Source organism: Ceratotherium simum, chromosome 36 (genome assembly GCF_057802395.1).
Source record: "Ceratotherium simum simum isolate JZ-2026a chromosome 36, ASM5780239v1, whole genome shotgun sequence".
In the NCBI taxonomy this organism is placed as follows: domain Eukaryota; kingdom Metazoa; phylum Chordata; class Mammalia; order Perissodactyla; family Rhinocerotidae; genus Ceratotherium; species Ceratotherium simum.
The window spans coordinates 2,015,924-2,034,314 of record NC_141935.1 but is presented as its reverse complement, the minus strand read 5'-3'; the positions used below and the strand labels follow the sequence as shown (position 1 = coordinate 2,034,314).

General features: G+C 58.3%; 1 protein-coding gene and 1 pseudogene across 1 annotated transcript in view; both read left to right on the top strand.

Moving 5' to 3' along the window:
- Nucleotides 1–17,961, top strand: part of IGFN1 (immunoglobulin like and fibronectin type III domain containing 1) — a 30,676-nt gene extending 12,715 nt beyond the window's left edge. Inside the window, exons 12-24 of the mRNA XM_087424228.1 lie at nt 2,246–3,923; nt 4,436–4,560; nt 5,215–5,356; nt 5,712–6,011; nt 6,477–6,776; nt 7,342–7,515; nt 8,533–8,661; nt 10,682–10,984; nt 11,923–12,011; nt 13,707–13,902; nt 14,624–14,923; nt 16,295–16,621; nt 17,489–17,961. Coding sequence (XP_087280354.1) covers nt 2,246–3,923; nt 4,436–4,560; nt 5,215–5,356; nt 5,712–6,011; nt 6,477–6,776; nt 7,342–7,515; nt 8,533–8,661; nt 10,682–10,984; nt 11,923–12,011; nt 13,707–13,902; nt 14,624–14,923; nt 16,295–16,621; nt 17,489–17,502 — 4,077 coding nt within the window. The 3' untranslated portion in view covers nt 17,503–17,961. The remainder of the gene's footprint in view (nt 1–2,245; nt 3,924–4,435; nt 4,561–5,214; nt 5,357–5,711; nt 6,012–6,476; nt 6,777–7,341; nt 7,516–8,532; nt 8,662–10,681; nt 10,985–11,922; nt 12,012–13,706; nt 13,903–14,623; nt 14,924–16,294; nt 16,622–17,488) is intronic.
- LOC147912330 (uncharacterized) lies at nt 174–1,026 on the top strand (annotated as a pseudogene).
- Nucleotides 17,962–18,391: the final 430 nt, after the last annotated feature.

Here is an 18,391-nt window from a genome sequence, read left to right as displayed (position 1 = left end):
GGGGGTACTAAGGGACTGGGATCAGAGGGTGAGGCAGGTTATAGGGATGGTTTAGGGAGTACTAGGGGATGGGGTTAGAGGGTGAGGGAGGTTATAGGGATGGTTTAGGGGTGCTAGGGGAACAGGATTAGGGGTGAGGCAGGTTATAGGGATGGTTTAGGGGTGCTAGGGGAATGGGGTCAGGGGTGAGGCAGGTTACAAGGATGGTTTAGGGGCACTAAGGGACTGGGATCAGGGGGTGAGGCAGGTTATAAAGATGGTTTAGGGGTGCTAGGGGAATGGGGTCAGGGGTGAGGCAGGTTACAAGGATGGTTTAGGGAGTACTAAGGGACTGGGATCAGGGGTGAGGCAGGTTATAAGGATGATTTAGGGAGTGCTAGGGGAATGGGTTTAGGGGGTGAGGCAGGTTATAGGGATGGTTTAGGGAGTACTAGGGGATGGGGTTAGAGGGTGAGGGAGGTTATAGGGATGGTTTAGGGGTGCTAGGGGAACAGGATTAGGGGTGAGGCAGGTTATAGGGATGGTTTAGGGGTGCTAGGGAATGGGGTCAGGGGTGAGGCAGGTTACAAGGATGGTTTAGGGGCACTAAGGGACTGGGATCAGGGGTGAGGCAGGTTATAAAGATGGTTTAGGGGTGCTAGGGGAATGGGGTCAGGGTGAGGCAGGTTACAAGGATGGTTTAGGAGTACTAAGGGACTGGGATCAGGGGGTGAGGCAGGTTATAAGGATGGTTTAGGGGTGCTGGGGGAATGGGGTTAGGGAGTGAGGCAGGTTATAGGGATAGTTTAGGGGTACCAGGGGATGGGATCAGAGGGTGAGGCAGATTATAAGGATGGTTTAGGGGCACTAAGGGACTGGGATCAGGGGTGAGGCAGGTTATAGGGACGGTTTAGGGGCACTAAGGCACTGGGATCAAGGGGTGAGGCGGGTTATAGGGATGGTTTAGGGGACTAGGGGATGAGGTCAGAGCATGAAGCAGGTTATAGGGATGGTTTAGGGGTGCTCGGGGAATGGGGTCAGGGGTGAGGCAGGTTATAGGGATGGTTTAGGGGTTACTAGGGGATGGGATTAGAGGGTGAGGTAGGTTATAAGGATGGTTTAGGGGCACTAAAGGACTGGGATCAGGGGTGAGGTGGGTTATAGGGACGGTTTAGGGGGCACTAAGGAGTGGGATCAGGAGGTGAGGCGGGTTATAGGGATGGTTTAGGGGTGCTAAGGGAAAGGGTTCAGGGGTGAGGCAGGTTACAAGGATGGTTTAGGGAGTACTAAGGGACTGGGTTCAGGAGGTGAGGCGGGTTATAGGGATGGTTTAGAGGGTGTTAGGGAATGGGGTTAAGGGGTGAGGCAGGTTATAGGGATGGTTTAGGGGTGCTAAGGGAAAGGGTTCAGGGGGTGAGGCAGGTTACAAGGATGGTTTAGGGAGTACTAAGGGACTGGGTTCAGGAGGTGAGGCGGGTTATAGGGATGGTTTAGGGGGTGCTAGGGGAATGGGGTCAGGTAGTGAGGCAGGTTACAAGGATGGTTTAGGGGGTACTAAGGGAGTGGGGTCAGGGGTGAGGCAGGTTATAGGGATGGTTTAGGAGGTATTGGGGGATGGGGTCAGGGGTGAGGCAGGTTATAGGGATGGTTTAGGAGGTATTGGGGGATGGGGTCAGGGGTGAGTCAGATTATGAGGATGGTTTAGGGGTACTAAGGGAGTGAGATCAGGCGATGAGGCAGGTTATACGGATGGTTTAGTGGGTACTAAGGGAGTGGGATCAGGGGTGAGGCGGGTTATAGGGATGGTTTATTGGGTACTAAGGGAGTGGGATCAGGGGTGAGGTGGGTTATAGGGATGGTTTAGGGGTGCTAGGGAACGGGGTCAGGGCGTAAGGCAGGTTATAGGGATGCTTTAGGGGGTACTGGGGCGATGGGATCAGGGGTTGAGGCAGGTTATAAGGATGGTTTAGGGAGCACTAAAGGAGTGAGATTAGGGGATGAGGCAGGTTATAGGGATGGTTTAGTGGGTACTAAGGGAGTGGGATCAGGGGGTGAGGCGGGTTATAGGGATGGTTTAGGGAGTGCTAAGGGAGTGGGATCTGGGGGTGAGGCAGGTTATAGGGATGGTTTAGGGGGTGCTGGGGTGATGGGGTCAGGGGGTGAAGCAGCTTACAGGGGTGGTTTAGAGGGTACTGGGGGGATGGGGTCAGGGAGTGAAGCAGGTTTTAGGGGAGGCTCCAGAGGATCTGGGGAAATGGGGCCAGAGAGTGAGATGGGCTACAGAGATGGCTCAGGGGGGGTTGGAGTAACAGGCTCAAAGCCTGGAGGGGCATATGAGGGTGGTCCCAGAGGCCAAGAGGCCATAGGCTGCAGGTCAGGATCTTGGGCAGCATCAGAGGGGTCTGACGGTGGCACAAGCTCCAAGGATGGTGCAGACAGGGGCCGGGGAATGGGGCCTGTGGATGGGGCACATCCTGGGGTGGGCTCTGCAGGAATGCTTGGTACTGCAGACAGCCCAGGACACAGGGACAGCCCCAGGGGCCCAGGGCTGCTAGGGACTCACGGAGGGCCACGGATCCTTCCAGATGGGCAGGGCTCCAAGGGTGGTCTTGGGGGATCTGGAACCTCGGGGTCCCTTGAGGCATTGGGGGCTCTTGGCTCTAAGGGAGAATCAGGTGTCCGAGTATGGCAGGATGGCTCTGGGACCCCAGGGTCTCCTGGGGCCAGAGAAGTTCCCGGTAGGAAGGGCAGCTCTGCAGACCAAGCAGGGGGTGTGGGGACTTCTGGGTGTCTTGATGGTCAGGGAGCAGTGGAGGGTGATGCCTGGGCAGGGACAGCTGCTCCGGACTCTGGACACAAACGGGACTTCTGGAAAGCAGGCCCAGGGACAGCAGACAGGGGTAGAGCTGCTGGCTCAGGGGCATTGGCCCCTCAGGGAGCTGGGGATGCACTGCTGGGGGGCAGGAGGATGGGAGCAGGGTTGGGGAGATCAGCAGGCGCAGGCCAGGTGCTGGACGGCAGCGGGATGCCCGGGGAAATGGGCAAATCAAGGCTGGGGTCTGCTGATGCGGGAGGGGGGAGCCGTGCTTGGGCCCCAGGCTGGGAAGACCAGGGGTTTGGCCAAGACAGCATTGGTGCTGGGAAGCAGCCCCCAGGCTCCAGGGCTCCCAGTGCTCTGCAGGAGAAAGATGCCACTTTCAGTGGGGCCCATGAAGGGTCAGAGGCCTCCAGGGGTGGGGAAGGGGCTCCAGGCCAAGAAGAGGCTGGTGGATGGCGAGGCTCACGGGGTCTGGACAGCAAAAGTTCAGGCGCTGGAAGAGGCTGGTCCAGTGGCCCAGGGGACGCAGGTGTCCTGGATAAAGAGACTTCCAGTTACAGGGAGAATGGCTTCACCCCAAAACCTGGGGATGCAGGACCTCAGGGAGCCTGGAATGGCCTAGATGGTCCCTTTGGCAGAAAAGACTCTGGAGACAGATCAGAGGGTGTCCAGGGCATGGATGCTCAGCCAGGCAAAGGGCTGAGAGGAGGAAGGGGATCCCTGGGGGGTCAGGGGTCCCTGGAGGCTGAGACTGACAAGGCCCAAGGTCCAGGTGCCCTAAAGGAGTATGAGGGGTGGGGAGCAGAGGAGTCCAGCAGGTCAGACGGGAGGCCTGGTGCACGCAGGGGCAGGGCTCAAGCACAGTCAGGGGCCGAGTTTGGAGACTCAAAGAGAGGAGGAGCGGATGAGGCCAGAGGCCTGGGGCGGCTGCCTGGAGAGTGGGGCAGAAGGGGCCTGGGGGAGGCTCTGCATCAGGACTGGAGCCAGGACCCCCCAAGTCATCCTGGCAGCAGGAGAGGCGGCAGAGAGGCCGGGTTGGACGCCAAAGGCCAGGCGCAGGATGCCACCCAGAGTCCCAGATCCAGATACAAGCCTGGCACTGGCCGTTTCTCCGAGGAAGCCCGAGGTAGGTATTTCTCAGCCGGGCTGACTCCAGGGGATAGAGCCAAGGGGACCCCCTGGACACTGGGATTCCTGGGTCGGTCCCCATTCTGTCTCCAGCCCCAGGAGTTTGTCCCTACCAGTGTTCCCATTTTCAGGGATCTCTTCCCAATCCGGGAAGAAACCTCTTCCTCCTTGTGTAGGGGATCCAGGCTGCGTGGGGCTCAGGAGTATCCTGGGTGTGCGTCTTGACCCCCTATGTCCAGATCACTGGAGTTGTTGGACTAACCCTCTGCGGGTTACCCAGACTTCCCGTCTGTGTGACTCGGGGGCTCCTCCATCTTGCCTTGCACCCAGATCTCCCGCACCAGCGTAGGCCCTGCAGGAAACATGGGAGGTTCGGCTTTGCTGGACCTGGCTGAGCCCAGTTGGTGGGGCGTGGTGGCCTCCAGGGCGCAGTGCAGCCATGGCCTGGGAGGCTGGGCCTTGGGGGAGTCCCTGTGTGACCAGCCCCAGACGCACCCTGTGTCTCCCCAGGCCCCATGGGCCACTTCTCCCAGGGCCTGGTGGACACGGAAGCGCAGCAGGGGGAGGACGCCATGCTGTCTTGCACCCTCACCCGCGACCTGGGACCTGGGACCTGGCTTAAGGATGGGGTCAAGGTACTGCCACCCCTACCTCTTTACTGACCCAGTTTGAGGGATGAATGAGGTGAACAGAAGAGAAAAGGGTAGAGGCTTTGCAAGAAAGATTTTTCTTTCTTTGCAATGAAGACTTTTCATTCTTCATTTTACTCAGGCACCTGCCCTGGGAGCAGTCTAAATAGCTAGCACCTCGTGTGTTGAGAATAAACCGGGTTTTGCAATGGACATGTACCCCACTCGCTCCTCCCTCAACACGCCCCTTGCCCTCCTGCCATCCAGAATGCCCTTCTGTCCCCACACCTGTTGAACTCTCCCCATCCTTCAAGGCCTCGTACAGATGCCGTCTGCTCAGCCCAACCAGACGGGACCTCTCTTCTCTCTGAGGGGCCCCTCTGTCTCCCTCTCTGGCTGTCATCTCAGGAGGAGGGGCACCCCAGTGGTTTGGAGCACAGCTAGACCTGGCTCAGATCCCAGCTCTGCCACTTCCCCCTCAGGTGACCTCTGGTTTCCTCGTGTATAAAATGGGCTAATATGGTTCCGACTTCATGCTGTTGGTGGAACAACTGAGTGAGATACTTAACACAGAGAGCACTGGCACGTGCCTGCATTAGTACCGGGCCTGGAGGAGCTGGGCGGGGTGGGATGACCGGCTCCTCTGTGCCTTGTTTCCAGCTCGGCACCCGGGATGGAGTCGTCTTTGAGCAAGACGGTCTCGTGCACAGGCTCCTCATTGCCCATGTGCAGGGCACCCAGGCCGGGCGGTACACCTTTGTCGCCGGCAGCCAGCAGAGCGAGGCCATGCTGACTGTCCACGGTGAGACCTAGCCCTGCCAGCCCACTCGGCGGTCTCCCTGCCCCAGAGGATACATCCCCCTTCCCAACACCCAGATGTGTGGCTTATCTGCAGCCAGTCTAACCTCATCCTCAGTCTGAGAAGATGATTTCAAAAAGCCAGCCCTCCCTGTCCCTTGTCAGGAAGTCCTCGTTGGGGTCTAATCCTGGTCCCCTCGGCTGCAGAGGAAGCCCATTCATCCCCTGTTAGTCCTCAGGAGGTGGGGAGGGGTTCTTTTTTCTTACCCAAACTTCCCTCTCCGGTTCCCTCTTCCCCAACCCCCCCAGAGGCTCAGAGCCTGCCCTTCTTTGACCCCCTTGCCCTGTTCTGTCCCTAGAGCCCCCTGTTATCGCTCCCGATGTGGCAGAGAAACTGAGAGAGCCACTGGTGGTCAAGGCTGGGAAGCCGGTGACAGTGAAGATCCCCTTCCAGAGCCGCCTCCCCGTCCAGGCTGCCTGGAGGAAGGATGGGGCGGAGCTGGGGGGCGGCAGCAGCGGGGGTGCCCAGGTGACCCTGGGGGACGACTTCACGCGGCTGTGCCTCCCCAGTGCCAGCAGGAAGGACCGCGGCCAGTACAGCGTGACGCTGAGGAGTGAGGGAGGCTCCGTGCAGGCTGGGCTCACCCTGCAAGTCTTAGGTGCCAGTCTCAGCCTTCTCCCCAGCAAGGCCTGAGGGTCCCGGGGTTCTGGGCCCTCCCTGCCAGCAGGCACAGCCCGGGGGCGGGGGGTCCCCTGGCTCTGCTCCTCATTTGCATGCTGTCCTCTGTCCCCTCCACAGACTGGTTAGGAAGAAGCAGTTTAGACAAATAAAGGGCTGGGCTGGCACTGGGAGAAGGGACCGTTGTGCTCTGAGAGCTAATACACTGGGCCCTCGGGAAGTTGCTGGGGTGGACGGTGGCCTCCAGCCTTGAGTGGTGCCCTCCACCTCACCTGGTGTATGTGGGTGTGCTGGGGGGGAGACCAGGAACAGCTCTAGGTAATGCCCACTTGGGCGCCCCACCCCATTGCCAGCTTATGAACTGATGAGGGGGAAGTCCCACAGTGCTCCCCTCCAGCTCCTCTGACCCCCCCCTTCTCTTCCTGCTCCTCTTGGTGGGTCCCAGACAAGCCCCAGCCCCCACAGGGGCCCCTGGAGGTGCAGGATTGCCAGGGGGCTGGTGTCTGCCTCCACTGGCGACCCCCGCGGGATGACGGGGGCCGGGCTGTGGAGCACTACATGGTGGAGAGGCGGCAGGCCGGCAGGAGCACGTGGCTGAAGGTGGGCGAGCCCCCTGCGGACAGCACCAACTTCACCGATGCCCACGTGGAGCGGGGCAAGAAGTACGCCTTCCGCGTGCGGGCCGTGACCTCCGAGGGGGCTGGGGAGGCCCTGGAGTCTGCGGAGGTGTTGGTGGCTCCTGAGGGTGAGAGGCTGGCGCTGGGGGTGGGGAACAGTCCCGGGTTCCCCACTGTGCCCAGAGGATGAGTAGGTCTGCCTTGGAGGCTGAGAACACCAGACAGTGCCCTGGGGTCTTGAGGCCCTTCTAGAACACTATGGAGACTCCTCACCTCTGCTGCATTCAGGATCTCACAGGTGGATCAGCAAGCAAGATCAATGGGGTCTTCTCCCAGCTGTGGCAGTCCAGGAGTGGGAGATGGACAAGCAGAGCCACTCTCTTAGGACCTTGGGTGGGGCGAGCATTGTCCTCCACCAGAGGACCCTGTCTGGAGGGTCTCTCAGGGGACTTGGGCCTGAGGGGCCTCAGGGCCGCCTGTAGATTCCTAGGCCACAGGACTTCCCTGGTCCCGTCATTGCTGCCCCCAAACAGCCAGAACAGTGTCCCAGAGCAGGCCAGCTCGGCCCCCTGACCCTGCTCGGGGAAGGACAGTGTGGCCCGCCCCCAGGGGCCCCCCTCCTCCCCCAGGACATGCCCAAGAGCTGGCCCCTTTCCTTGGCCTCTGGCTGACTGGCACCTTCTCTGCCCCCAGCTCTGCCCGGGCCACCTTCCACCCCAGCCATCGTGTCAGCCTCCAGGCAGGCCATTACACTGACGTGGACAGCGCCTCGGGGCCCTGGCAGTGCCCACATCCTGGGCTACCTGATTGAGAAGCGCAAGAAGGGGAGTCACACCTGGACAGCAGCAAACGACCAGCCCGTGCCTGGTGAGTGGCCTGAACGGACGCTCCATGTCGTCCCGGTCTGTGAAGCTCCCCTAGACCCCCTCTGGGCTGCAGGGCCCCGTGGCGGCGTCATGCCAGATCAGTCTAGCACCTGGGCCTCACCTGGGGCGGTGCTGCCCCTGGGGACATTTGGCAAAGTCTGGAGACAGTTTGGGTTGTCATGACTGGGGTGCGGGAAGGTGAACAGTGGCATCTGGCGTGAGAGGCCAGAGAGGCTGCCCAACATCCTACAGCACACAGCACAGCGCCCTCCCTGCCCCTGCTCCCCAGCAAAGAATTGTCTGAGAAATGTCAGCAGTGCCGCGTTTGGGAAACCTGCTTTAAGAGAAGAAGTCTCAGGACGGAAGCCAGAGATGGAGCTGTAGGCCCCCGCCCCTCTCCTTCTGGCCTTGACCGTGGGCAGCTCACTCCTCTCTCTATATCTTTGCTTCCTCAACCGTAAATTGGGGGAGAAGCGTCCCCTGCCCACTAAGCAGATTCCAAGGAACTGCCTTCTGGGATCAGAAAAAACAGAAAAGCCCACGCCAAGGCTTGTAGAGGAAAGAACAAGCTCAGAGTGCCAAGCATGTTGTGAGGAGACCCGGTTTCCAGCCAGGCCTGAGCTTCTTAGGAGCTGAGGCCTCTCGGGGCCTCAGTTTCCCCAACTCTGGAAGGAGGGAGCTGTACTGAGGGCATCCTTCCAGCGTTACTACGTTGTGGTTCCGTTTTATTTTAATATGACAACAATGCTGTAAGGCACAGAATCAGAGAGGTAAAGGTGCTTGCCCAGGATCACCCAGAAAGTTAGTGGCAGGACCAGCAGGGGTTCGGAGCCTAACCCCTCTGCAGTGCTCTCTCCCCATTGGAGAAAATTGAGCCACACCGGGCGGGCTGGATCGGGGGAGGGATGTGTTCGGGCCCAGGCTTGGTCTTTTCCAGAACTCGGAGATACTGAGCTGTCCGTCTCCCCATGGCCCAGTCCCATCAGGGTGGGACTGACACGGGGTGGGCTTTCCACAGAGAGGAAGTGGACTGTGGTGGACTTGCGGCAGGGCTGTCAGTATGAGTTCCGGGTCACGGCCGTGGCTCCCTCTGGCCCTGGAGAGCCTGGGCCCCCGTCGGATGCCGTCTTTGCTCGGGACCCCATGAGTAAGTAGAGCACCAGGCTGGGATGAGGAGGTGGTGGTGGTGAGCAGAGGATGGCTCTGGAGCCGGTGGCACAGGACAGGAGGCCACGGGTCAGGGCAGTCCTGAAGGAGAGGGCAGGAGGGCTGGGGGATAAAGATCGGAAGGCCTCTGAGGGGTGGCGTATCATAGGGGCCCAGGGGAGGTATAAGCCCCCGATCTGAGCTCAAACAGGCCCAGGCGCCAGGCGGTGGGAATTACAACTCCTTCCCAAGATCACTCCACTCACTCTTCAGCTCTGGGCAGGCCAGTCCTATAACCATCCTCACCCCATCACTTTGGGGCAGGTGAGGGACCACAGGGGAACCTCACCATCAATTCTCTATCCAGCAATTATTTGCTCATCCTCAGCGAGGTGGCAACATGGTGCCAGGAACTGGGTGAATAACCTGGTCTCTGCCCTCGAGAAACTTCCCGTCTAGAACAGCATTTCCCCATCTGGGGTCTTGGGCATCAGGGTACCAAGAGATACCAGAGATGTTCTGAGAACAACAGAAACAGCAAAAACAGGTCTGAGAGCCAAGATGTTTACGACATGTAGCCTATGATACTTTCAAGTCGTACAGGAAAGAAACCCTTCCTACTTTGTTTGATCCAAGTTTCCCTGATCCGAGAATACCTTTTCCACACAACACCTGTCAGAAGCTTCCCTCCAGGCCTACAGCTTGGGACGGGCTGCTCTGCGTACCTCTCAGGAGCCTCTTGTTGTCTTATGAGCCAGCCGGTGACTGGACGTCCAGGGGCTGCATGTTTCTGGTGCTTGCTGGATCGGCCAGGTGGTCGACACCTCGAGGGCACCTTTGTGTCCCCTCAGGGCCTGGCACACCACAGGTGTTCAGGCTGTTGGAATGAATCCAGCAAGAACAGGACATTATACGAGTTTAGTTGATCAAGTGGCATCTACGTTGTGGTCCTAGAAAGGGCAGAGTGTGGGGTTGGGGGACGACGGAGGAGAGCTGATCCACGCGTCTCACTCCTTGCCGATGGCCCAGGCCCATCCTACTCGATCCATCGCGCTCTCTCGCTCAGAAGTGACGGGAAGGAGACAAGGGATGAGCAGTGTCCCATAGTCGCACCCCAACCCCGCATTTTCTAGACCTTGTTGCTGAGCATGGTCCCCTGACCAGCAGCACAACCTGGGGGCTTGTCAGCAAGGCAGACTCTCGGCCCTCACCCCAGACCTACTGAATTAGGATCTGCAGGTTTAACAAAATCCCCAGGTGATTTGTACACAAATTAAAGCTTGAGACACGGGGCCCTAGCCCAGCGGTTCTCAGACTTCACTGCACGTTTAGAAACAGTGGGGAGCTCTTAGAGATCCCGCTGCCCAGCCTGTGCTCTGGACTAATTAAATCTGAGTCTCTGGGGAGGGACCTGGACGCTGGTATTTTTAAAGCTCCTGGGTGATTCCATGTGCAGCCAGGTTTGAAAGCCGAAGCCCTGGATGGCTGTGCAATTGACTAAGCCCTTTTGCACTCATCAGACCTTTGTTCGCAAATCCTCACAGGTGGGCAGGGCCTGTGTTATTATGGTTCATTCCCAGGTCACAGGTGAAGAATGAGAAGTATGGACCGAGGTCCCAAAAGGCAGTCAACTAGGAGCTCAGAGTTCAGAATAAAAAGATAAAGAATTCTAGTCTTCAGGGATCTTGGAGCCTAAGAAGTCATCAACTAAATTCCACATTTCAGGAGTTAAGGAAAGAGAGTTAAGGGAAGGGGGTTGGCGGGTTGGTGAATGAGTGGAATGAGTTGGGGAGGGCTTGCTGGAGGAGGTGAGCTGGGATCTGTGGTGCATGACTGAGGCAGAGTATGGGATGGAGTAAGGACTGGGTTCCAAGAGGGCGCTTCAGGAGAGTCTAGAGTCGGAATCCCCAAGTGAGAGAAGTCCGCAGCTTCCCACAGGAAAACCGATGAACAGCCACACACAGTGGCCACCCTCAGGGGAGGGTGACAGCATCCCTGACCTTCCCGTGGTGTCTGGCCAGGACCTCCAGGGCCCGTGCGGGACCTCCGAGTCACAGACACGTCGCACACCAGCATCACGGTGAGCTGGGCCCGGCCGGACGCTCAGGAGGGGGATGAAGCCCAGGGGTACGTGGTGGAGCTATGCGGCTCGGACAGCCTCCAGTGGGCCCCGTGCCATTTGGGCACCGTGCCAGGCACCAACTACACAGCCAAGGGGCTCCGGCCCCGAGAGGGCTACTTTGTGAGGGTGACAGCGGTTAACGACGGGGGCCGCAGCCAGCCCACCACCCTGGATACGTTGGTGCAAGCTGTGCCCTTTACTGGTGAGTGCCACCTCCCTCCTCCACTGCAGGCCTGTCGAGAGGGGCCTCCGAGCGCGTCCATGCGCTTTGCAGGCCAGGACCCCCTCCCTGGTTTAATGAGGTGTCACGTATGAGCACCTATTGTGAGCGAGGCTCTGGGCCAGGCAGGCCCTTCAGAGATGTTTCCTCATTACAACTCATAAAAATCCTACAAGGTTAATGTTTTATCCCCAATTTACAGATAAGGAAACTGAGGTCAAAGGTACTCTACCCTGGCTTTCACCACTGCTACGTGGCAGAGTCAGGATGTAACCCACCTGACCGATTCCAAAGTCCAGTCTCCCTCCAGCGTTCTTTGCTGCCCCCAAGCTCAGCCTAAGAAGGCACGAGTGTTGCTCGCCCGTGCGGTTCATGCTCAGAGTCGAAGCCACCCAGCTCCCTGTTATCGGACCGTGGAGTGGAGTGTCCTTCCCCCGGGTCTTTAACTGCTGGAAGCAGCTGACCCTTCTTTGATCCGAGCTGACCCTGGGCCATCCCAGCAGATCCTAGTTGTCACTGTGACATAAGGGAGACGTGTATGGTGATAAGCACACGGCACCTGGCCTCTGGAATCCCGGGTCTTGTCCTGGCTCTGTCCCTGGCTCAGCGTGGCCTCAGGCCTGTCACTCCCTGTCTCGGATGGGGGTCCTCTCATCTGCAGAAGGGAAGAGCCGGGCTCATTTTCACTGTCCTCTTCTGTCCCAGCCTCCCCCTCCCCCTCTCCCTGGTGGCTTCCCTTTGTCAGCACCCGTCTCTCTCCTGCCAGCCTCTCCCCACCAGCTCCTGCGAGTCCCAACTTCTTCCCTAGTTCCTTTGGGGCCCCCCCATTAGATCTCAGCATCAACTAGGCTGGCCCAGCCTTCCCCTCGGGGCTGGGCCCCAACTGCAGAGGGAGGTGACAGCCATCCTGTGTGTTCCAGTCTGTCCCAAGTTCCTCCTGGACTCCAGCATGAAGGACTCGCTGGTGGTCAGAGCTGGGGACACCATTCGTGTTCCTGTCTCCTTCGAAGTGAGTACCCCTGGTGGGGTGTGGGGAGCGGAGCCCAGAGCAGACAGGGAGCTGGGCTCAACCCTGCAGCCCTCTTGTCTCCCCTGCTCCTTTATGGGCCCTGGTCAGTGACCTGAGCTTGTGCTGGAAATCAGGCCAGCCGTGAGGAAGGGGGGAGGAGGGTCCTGCTTGAAGGGGCAGCCCACCTGGCCACTGGTGGCCGTTCTGCTCGAATCCACAAACCTCTGTCATGGTAGCTTCCAGTACTGCATCTCTAAACGAGGGCACCCGCTTTTCTCCACCTCCCCTTAGTCTGGGGGTTCAGGGGTCCTGCAGTTCGTGATCCCCTTTGACTTCAGAGTGTGTATTGTGCAGGCACATGACCTGCACGTGACTTGGGATGGTTCTCGAGCACTGCCACGTGTCTCTGCACATATAGCACGGCAGTGCAGTGTGCTGGTCAGAAGCACGGACGTCCTGGATTCAAGCCCCGGCGTCCTCACTCACTAGCTTTTCGACTGTGGATGAATATCCTAACCTCTCTGTGTTCCCACTTCCTCGTCTGTCAAATGGGGATAATTATAGTAACCCGTCTCAAAGGGTTCACGGAATTAATGCATTGAAAGCGCATTGAAACAGGGCCTGGCGAGTGGCAAGCACCCAGAGGGTATTAGCCACAACTGTTAGTATTAAAGTCATCACCATCATCATCATCGTCCGTGTGGGAAGCTCACAGGTGGCAGAGCCGGGTTCAAACCCAAGTCTAACCCTAAATTACATGCTCTTGACTATTAGACCACAATAGTGACAGTGACGATGATGACAAAGTATTTAACGCACACTGGTGTGTACTAGGTCTTGGGCCCTGCTCTCTGTGCTTTCTGTGTAAAATTAATTGACTTCTTGACTCCTCAGAACAATCCTGGGAGGCGAGTTACTGTTCGCATCCCCACTTCACTCTGAGCCTCATGTGCCCAGTGCTGAGAGTCTGAGGGGAGTTGGTGGGCAGCCATCACGCAGCTGGACTGGCCTCCCACCATGGACAGGCCAGTCCTCCTGGGCTACTGCAGGGATCCACAAGTCACCACACTTGGTCTTGGGCACCAGGGTGCTTAGCACTCCCCTCTCCATGAGTCCCCCTCAGTCCCATCGGCCTAGCTCCCCCTGGCCGTGGGAATCCAGATCTAATTATGTTTCCCTGCTCAAAACCTTACACCAGCAGCTCACTGCTTACAGAAGAAACTCCAGATGTCTGTATGGGTGTGATGCTGAGGGCACTTAGCATTTTTGCCTGACTCCTCCATCTAGCTTCCTCCCCTGTCCCCCAGCCCCGTCCACACCCACCTGCAGCTGGCCAGTCACCCAGCCTCTCAGCTTCCTCCCCTGTCCCCCAGCCCCGTCCACACCCACCTGCATCCCACAGTCACCCAGCCTCTCAGCTTCCTCCCCTGTCCCCCAGCCCCAAACACACCCACCTGCATCCCACCAGTCACCCAGCCTCTCAGCTTCCTCCCCTGTCCCCCAGCCCCAAACACACCCACTTGCATCCCACCAGTCACCCAGCCTCTCCCTTACAGCACTTTCCCACTCAGTCTGGTGTTGCTCAGACATTTCTCCTCCCAGATGCTCTTCTCCACTCACACCCCAAGCCCAGCATACATGCCGTTGCTTCTGCAAAACTTCCCCTTCTCACTTCGCCTTCCCCTCGATTCCCAGGCTGCCCCCATGCCCGAGGTGACCTGGCTCAAGGATGGCTCGCCGTTGCCTAGAAGAAGTGTGACCTCCACCAAGGACGGCCTCACCCAGCTTCTGGTTCCTACGGCCAGCCCCTCAGACAGCGGCGTCTACACCGTGGTGCTGAGGGGCCTGCAGGGGAAGGAGGCCACCTACAGCTTCCACCTGCGGGTGGCAGGTGAGGGGGCCTGGGCTGGGGCTTGGACACGGGCTTAGCCACTCATCAAAGTGTGGAACCTTCCCTCTGGCCTGGTCAAGGTCTCAGCTGTTCCCCCAGGCCTGGGTTTGCAAGGGGACAACCACCTAACCCTCCCAACATGTTTGAAGAGAGAAAGGAGGAGAGACGGAGGCAGGATCCTGGGGGGTTCATTGCTCTTCTGCCTTAGGAACTTAGGGACACCTAAGCCACAGCCCTCACTGCATTCCAGCAATTCTTCATTTAGGGTCAGTGAGCGAAGACGGTCACCACCGTTACCTGACTCAAAGGAGCCCTGGGAGGAATTGTCTATGGTCCTTGTAGGAGATAAGGGTTGCCCTCCCCACTGCGACGCCCACGCAGGCCCCCCGCAAGGAGCTTCCGGAATACAGAATCGATGAACAACTAACAGCAGGGCTCTGCAGCTTGGTCCTGTGAAAGCCCCTACTCTGCCCGTGTCCTGTGTTGTTTTACTTACGACCAGTGAATTAAAATGATTCTTTTGGAGAGGTCTCCCTGCTCTAGAGATAACTGTAGACCCCGGCCGAGCTCTCTCTGGCTCGTGGTACCTGCCTGCAAGACTGCATTCCCCAGGACCCCAGGAGACTTGGGCCCCGGGGAGGGCCACGGCTGAAGCCCACGGGCATTTTCAGGTGGCCCGCTGGGTCCCCCCAACGCGGCTCCCTGTACCCTCCGTCCTCAGCGTGCCCGCGGGCGCCCGGGCCCATCCGCCTGCAGGAGAACGTGCTGGGGACGGTGACGGCCGTGTGGGAGCCCTCTCCGGATGAGGCGGGGGACACCCCACTGCACTACGCGGTGCTGATGCGCTGCTCGGGGCTCGGGCCCTGGCGCCCTGTGGCCGACGGCCTGCACACCAACCACTACACTCTCCTGGGCATCCTCCCCGGCCTCGAGTACCACTTCCGGGTGGTGGCCAAGAGCGAGCTGGGCACCAGCCAGCCCTCGGACACCAGCGAGCCCTGGTGCGTCCCCCGGCATCGAGGTGAGTGCAGCCGCTGTCCCACGGGCCAGCTCGGAGGCCGGGCGGAGAGGCGGGCACCGTGTCTCCATGAGGAGCTGGCCCAGTGTCCAGCCCGCCCAACCCACCTGCCCTGACAGCCTCTGTGCCCCGACTCCGGGGAGGACCAAGGGGCGTGGGGGTCCACATGTCTACGTGCCTTTGGTGGCTTCTCCAGTCAGTGGCAGGCAACCAGGTAAAGAGAGATTACTGTTTCTCTGAAAACAAAGTGTAGTCAGTCAAATAAATGTAGACCTTCAAAGTGGTGTACCACACAAAATTGGGGTTCTCTTGCCCTATCTGCATAAAGAGCCAATTATTACGGCATCAGCTTTTGGGGAAAGAAATCAGCTTTTTTGCTAGATCCATCTGCAGGGAGATGGGGCATATGCTCTCAGATCTGTCTCCCGGATCCAGGGCTTGGGGCACAATTTATGGAATGAAGGGCAGGGCTGTCTGAAGTGTGGAGATAGATGGTTGGAAGAGAGGAGAGATGAGGTAATTGGTGATCTGCGCAAGTGTAGTCAAGCTTCATGGCTCTTCACAGGATGCGTGTTCACAAAATGGCGGTGTTAGCATGATCTAAGGGTGGAGTTTTTAGCTCCTTGATGTCAAAAGGTCACTTATCGAGCGTTTGTGCAGGCCCAGTTGATGGGTTGGTAGTCTCAACCAGCCTGAACTGGACAAGGGGTCTCAGCTCCTGAAAAACCACTCTTATTTACTCTGTTGATAAGATGGGGTCAGTTGAACTGGTCCTAGAGGGCCTGTGGTTACAGCAGTCACTAGAAAAAGCAGGTTATAAAACTGCATGACTTTGTTTTTCCAAAATACAAAAACAGGAGCCAGCCTGGTGGCATAGTGGTTAAGGCCCCTGGAGGCCTGGGGTTCGCAGGTTCAGATCCCAGACGTGGACGTACACACCGCTCATAAGCCATGCTGTGGCAGCATCCCACACACAAAGTAGAGGAAGATGGGCAGAGATGTCAGCTCAGGGACAATCTTCCTTACCAAAAAAAAAAAAAAAAAAAAATCTGGAAGGTTCCACACCAAAATGTTAGCTGTGGTTGTTGATAGGTAGTGAGATGATGCTTGGTTTCATTTTCTCCTTTTGATTTGCTGTATGTTCTAATTTGTCCACAGTAGATGTAAGTTAGTTTGTAGTAAGAAAAAAAAAATCCCAAAAGTGTTTTAAGAAAAGGAAAAAAAAAATGAGTCAGCTTAGGGGCCACACTTGCAGGTAAGATGAGGCAGGAAGGCCCAGGAGGTGCCCCCGTCGCCCCAGGACCTTCCTGCCCGCCTCTGCCTCAGCCAGCGCTCCCAACCTCTGACCTCCTCTCTCTGCGGTCTTGACCGCAGACACGTTCGCAGTGAAGACCCCAAGGTTCCGGGAGCCCGACCTGCGCCAGAAGCCCCGCTTCCTGGTGGGGCTGCGGGCCCACCTGCTGCCGCCCGGCTTCGAGTGCTGCATGAGCTGTGCCGTGCAGGGCTGTCCCCGGCCCCATGTCACCTGGTTCAAGGATGACCAGAGCCTGGAGGGAAACCCCGCCGTGTACAGCACTGACGTGCAGGGCGTGTGCTCCCTGGTCATCCCCAGCGTCTCCCCCAAGGACAGCGGACGCTACAAGGCGGTGGCTGAGAACGCGCTGGGCCAGGCTGTGAGCACCGGCACCCTCATCGTCACAGGTATAGAGCCTGCCCCTGCAGGGGCCAAGCCGGGGCGTGGGGGGGATGGAGGTGCAGCCGCCTGCCCGCCTTCAGGGAGCGCTCAAGGGGCCCGTCCCCTCTAGAGTGACGGGGTGGGGGTCAGGACACCAGGGCGCTCTGTCTGGCCCTGCAGAGCTCTGGTATTTACCCTGGCCATCCCCGCCCTTCTGGGGCCTTGGTTTCCCATCTGTGAAGTGCTGTATTTGGACCAGATCAGTGACAAGCAACTCTTGGCTTAAGGGGCCACATACCTCCCACCTGAGCTTCCCAGCATGGCCTTGCAAGACAGTTCAAGATGGGAGATGAGGGGCTTCTTCTGTGCTGCACCTTCGTAAATATGCCCAGATATGGGCATTTAGTGCCCAGAAAGCCAAGCGGATTCTCATTGGTCTCCTTTTCAGTAAAGCAAATAATATATGTTAATAAGAAAACATTTTTACCCACTTGGACTTAATACATCTTGTATTTTGAATAGTAAAAAAAATGTAAATCCTAAACATTTTTAATTATTCGGAGTTGACCTTTGTGCAAGAACGGCCCTTCAGCACTGGACCGCATATCTCTTCTCCCTGTGGCTTCTGTGCCAAGGCCTCAGGAAGCCGCTCTCAGAGAGGCCAGCTTGTGCACGCACCTGGACTTGGGGGTGGTTATGGTTGCCTGAGGGGCCAGGGGAGGGCTTTGCCCAAGCTGGGAGAGCACGTGATGGCTCTGGATTTAAAGCCAGGCCCCCTGATGGCAGAGCCCCCAGGCCTGCCCCACTTGCTGTACTGCCTTCACCACTTGACAGGGGTGGGGGGAAGCTGCCCCTTGGGGACCAGCCCAAATAGCCTGGTCTCTGTCTTACAGAATCCAGCCCATAGCCCTGCCTCGCCCGGGATGGCCCTGCTGGACCCCACAGCCATGGAACGATGACAGATCCCCGAAGCTTCACTCTTGACACCCACACTGGCCCGAGGAGCCAGTCCCGAACGATGGAGGACACTGGTGGTGCCCGGAGCCCCAGGGAGACTGGAGTGAGGGGGCTCCAGAGGAGGTCCCTCCAGGAGGGCACAGAGTCTTTGGGGAAGGAAGAGAAGGAGGGGTGGCATTCAGCCTCCCGGCCCCAAGCTAAGTCACTGAACAGGACGACAGCGAGCCTCCACTCTCACCGTGTGGGTTTCCTCTGCGCTTCAGGAGATCCAGCGAGAACCTGCCTGCAGGATGGAGGCCGCATCCCCATTTTCCTGGGCTGGGCCCCTTGGAGGGAGAGCGGGAAGAGCTGGGTCTGCTGTGACCATGGGGAGGGAGGAGTGAGGGAGGTCAGAGCACCCGGGTGAGGACGAGGCATCGAGTGCATGTGTGTGGCTGCTTTCTGTAGTTTTCTTCATTAAAATGTTAGGCTAATACAGGCAATTGTTTGCAAATGAACTTGGGGTTGGTATGTTGGAGGAAAGATTCCCAAAGCAGAGGCCTTATACCAGCTCCAGCTGGGAGGATGGGTGGGCTTGAGGGGAGAATTGGGCTCATCTGCAGCCCAGGCCTGCACAGTTGATTCCCAGAATGGGAAAGCTGAGGATGGTTGAAAGGTCTGTGTGGTGGAGAGACCTCCCTTACTGCCAGCCTGTGTCTCCTGCACTCCTCTATCTGCCAAAAATCCTGTAAGCAGCAGAGCTAGAAGCCTCCCTGCGTGTTATACGCACAGGGGACGCAGGGCCAGGGTTCCCGGGACAGCCTCATGCCTGTCACTCCCAGGGCAGGAAGGAGTCTGGG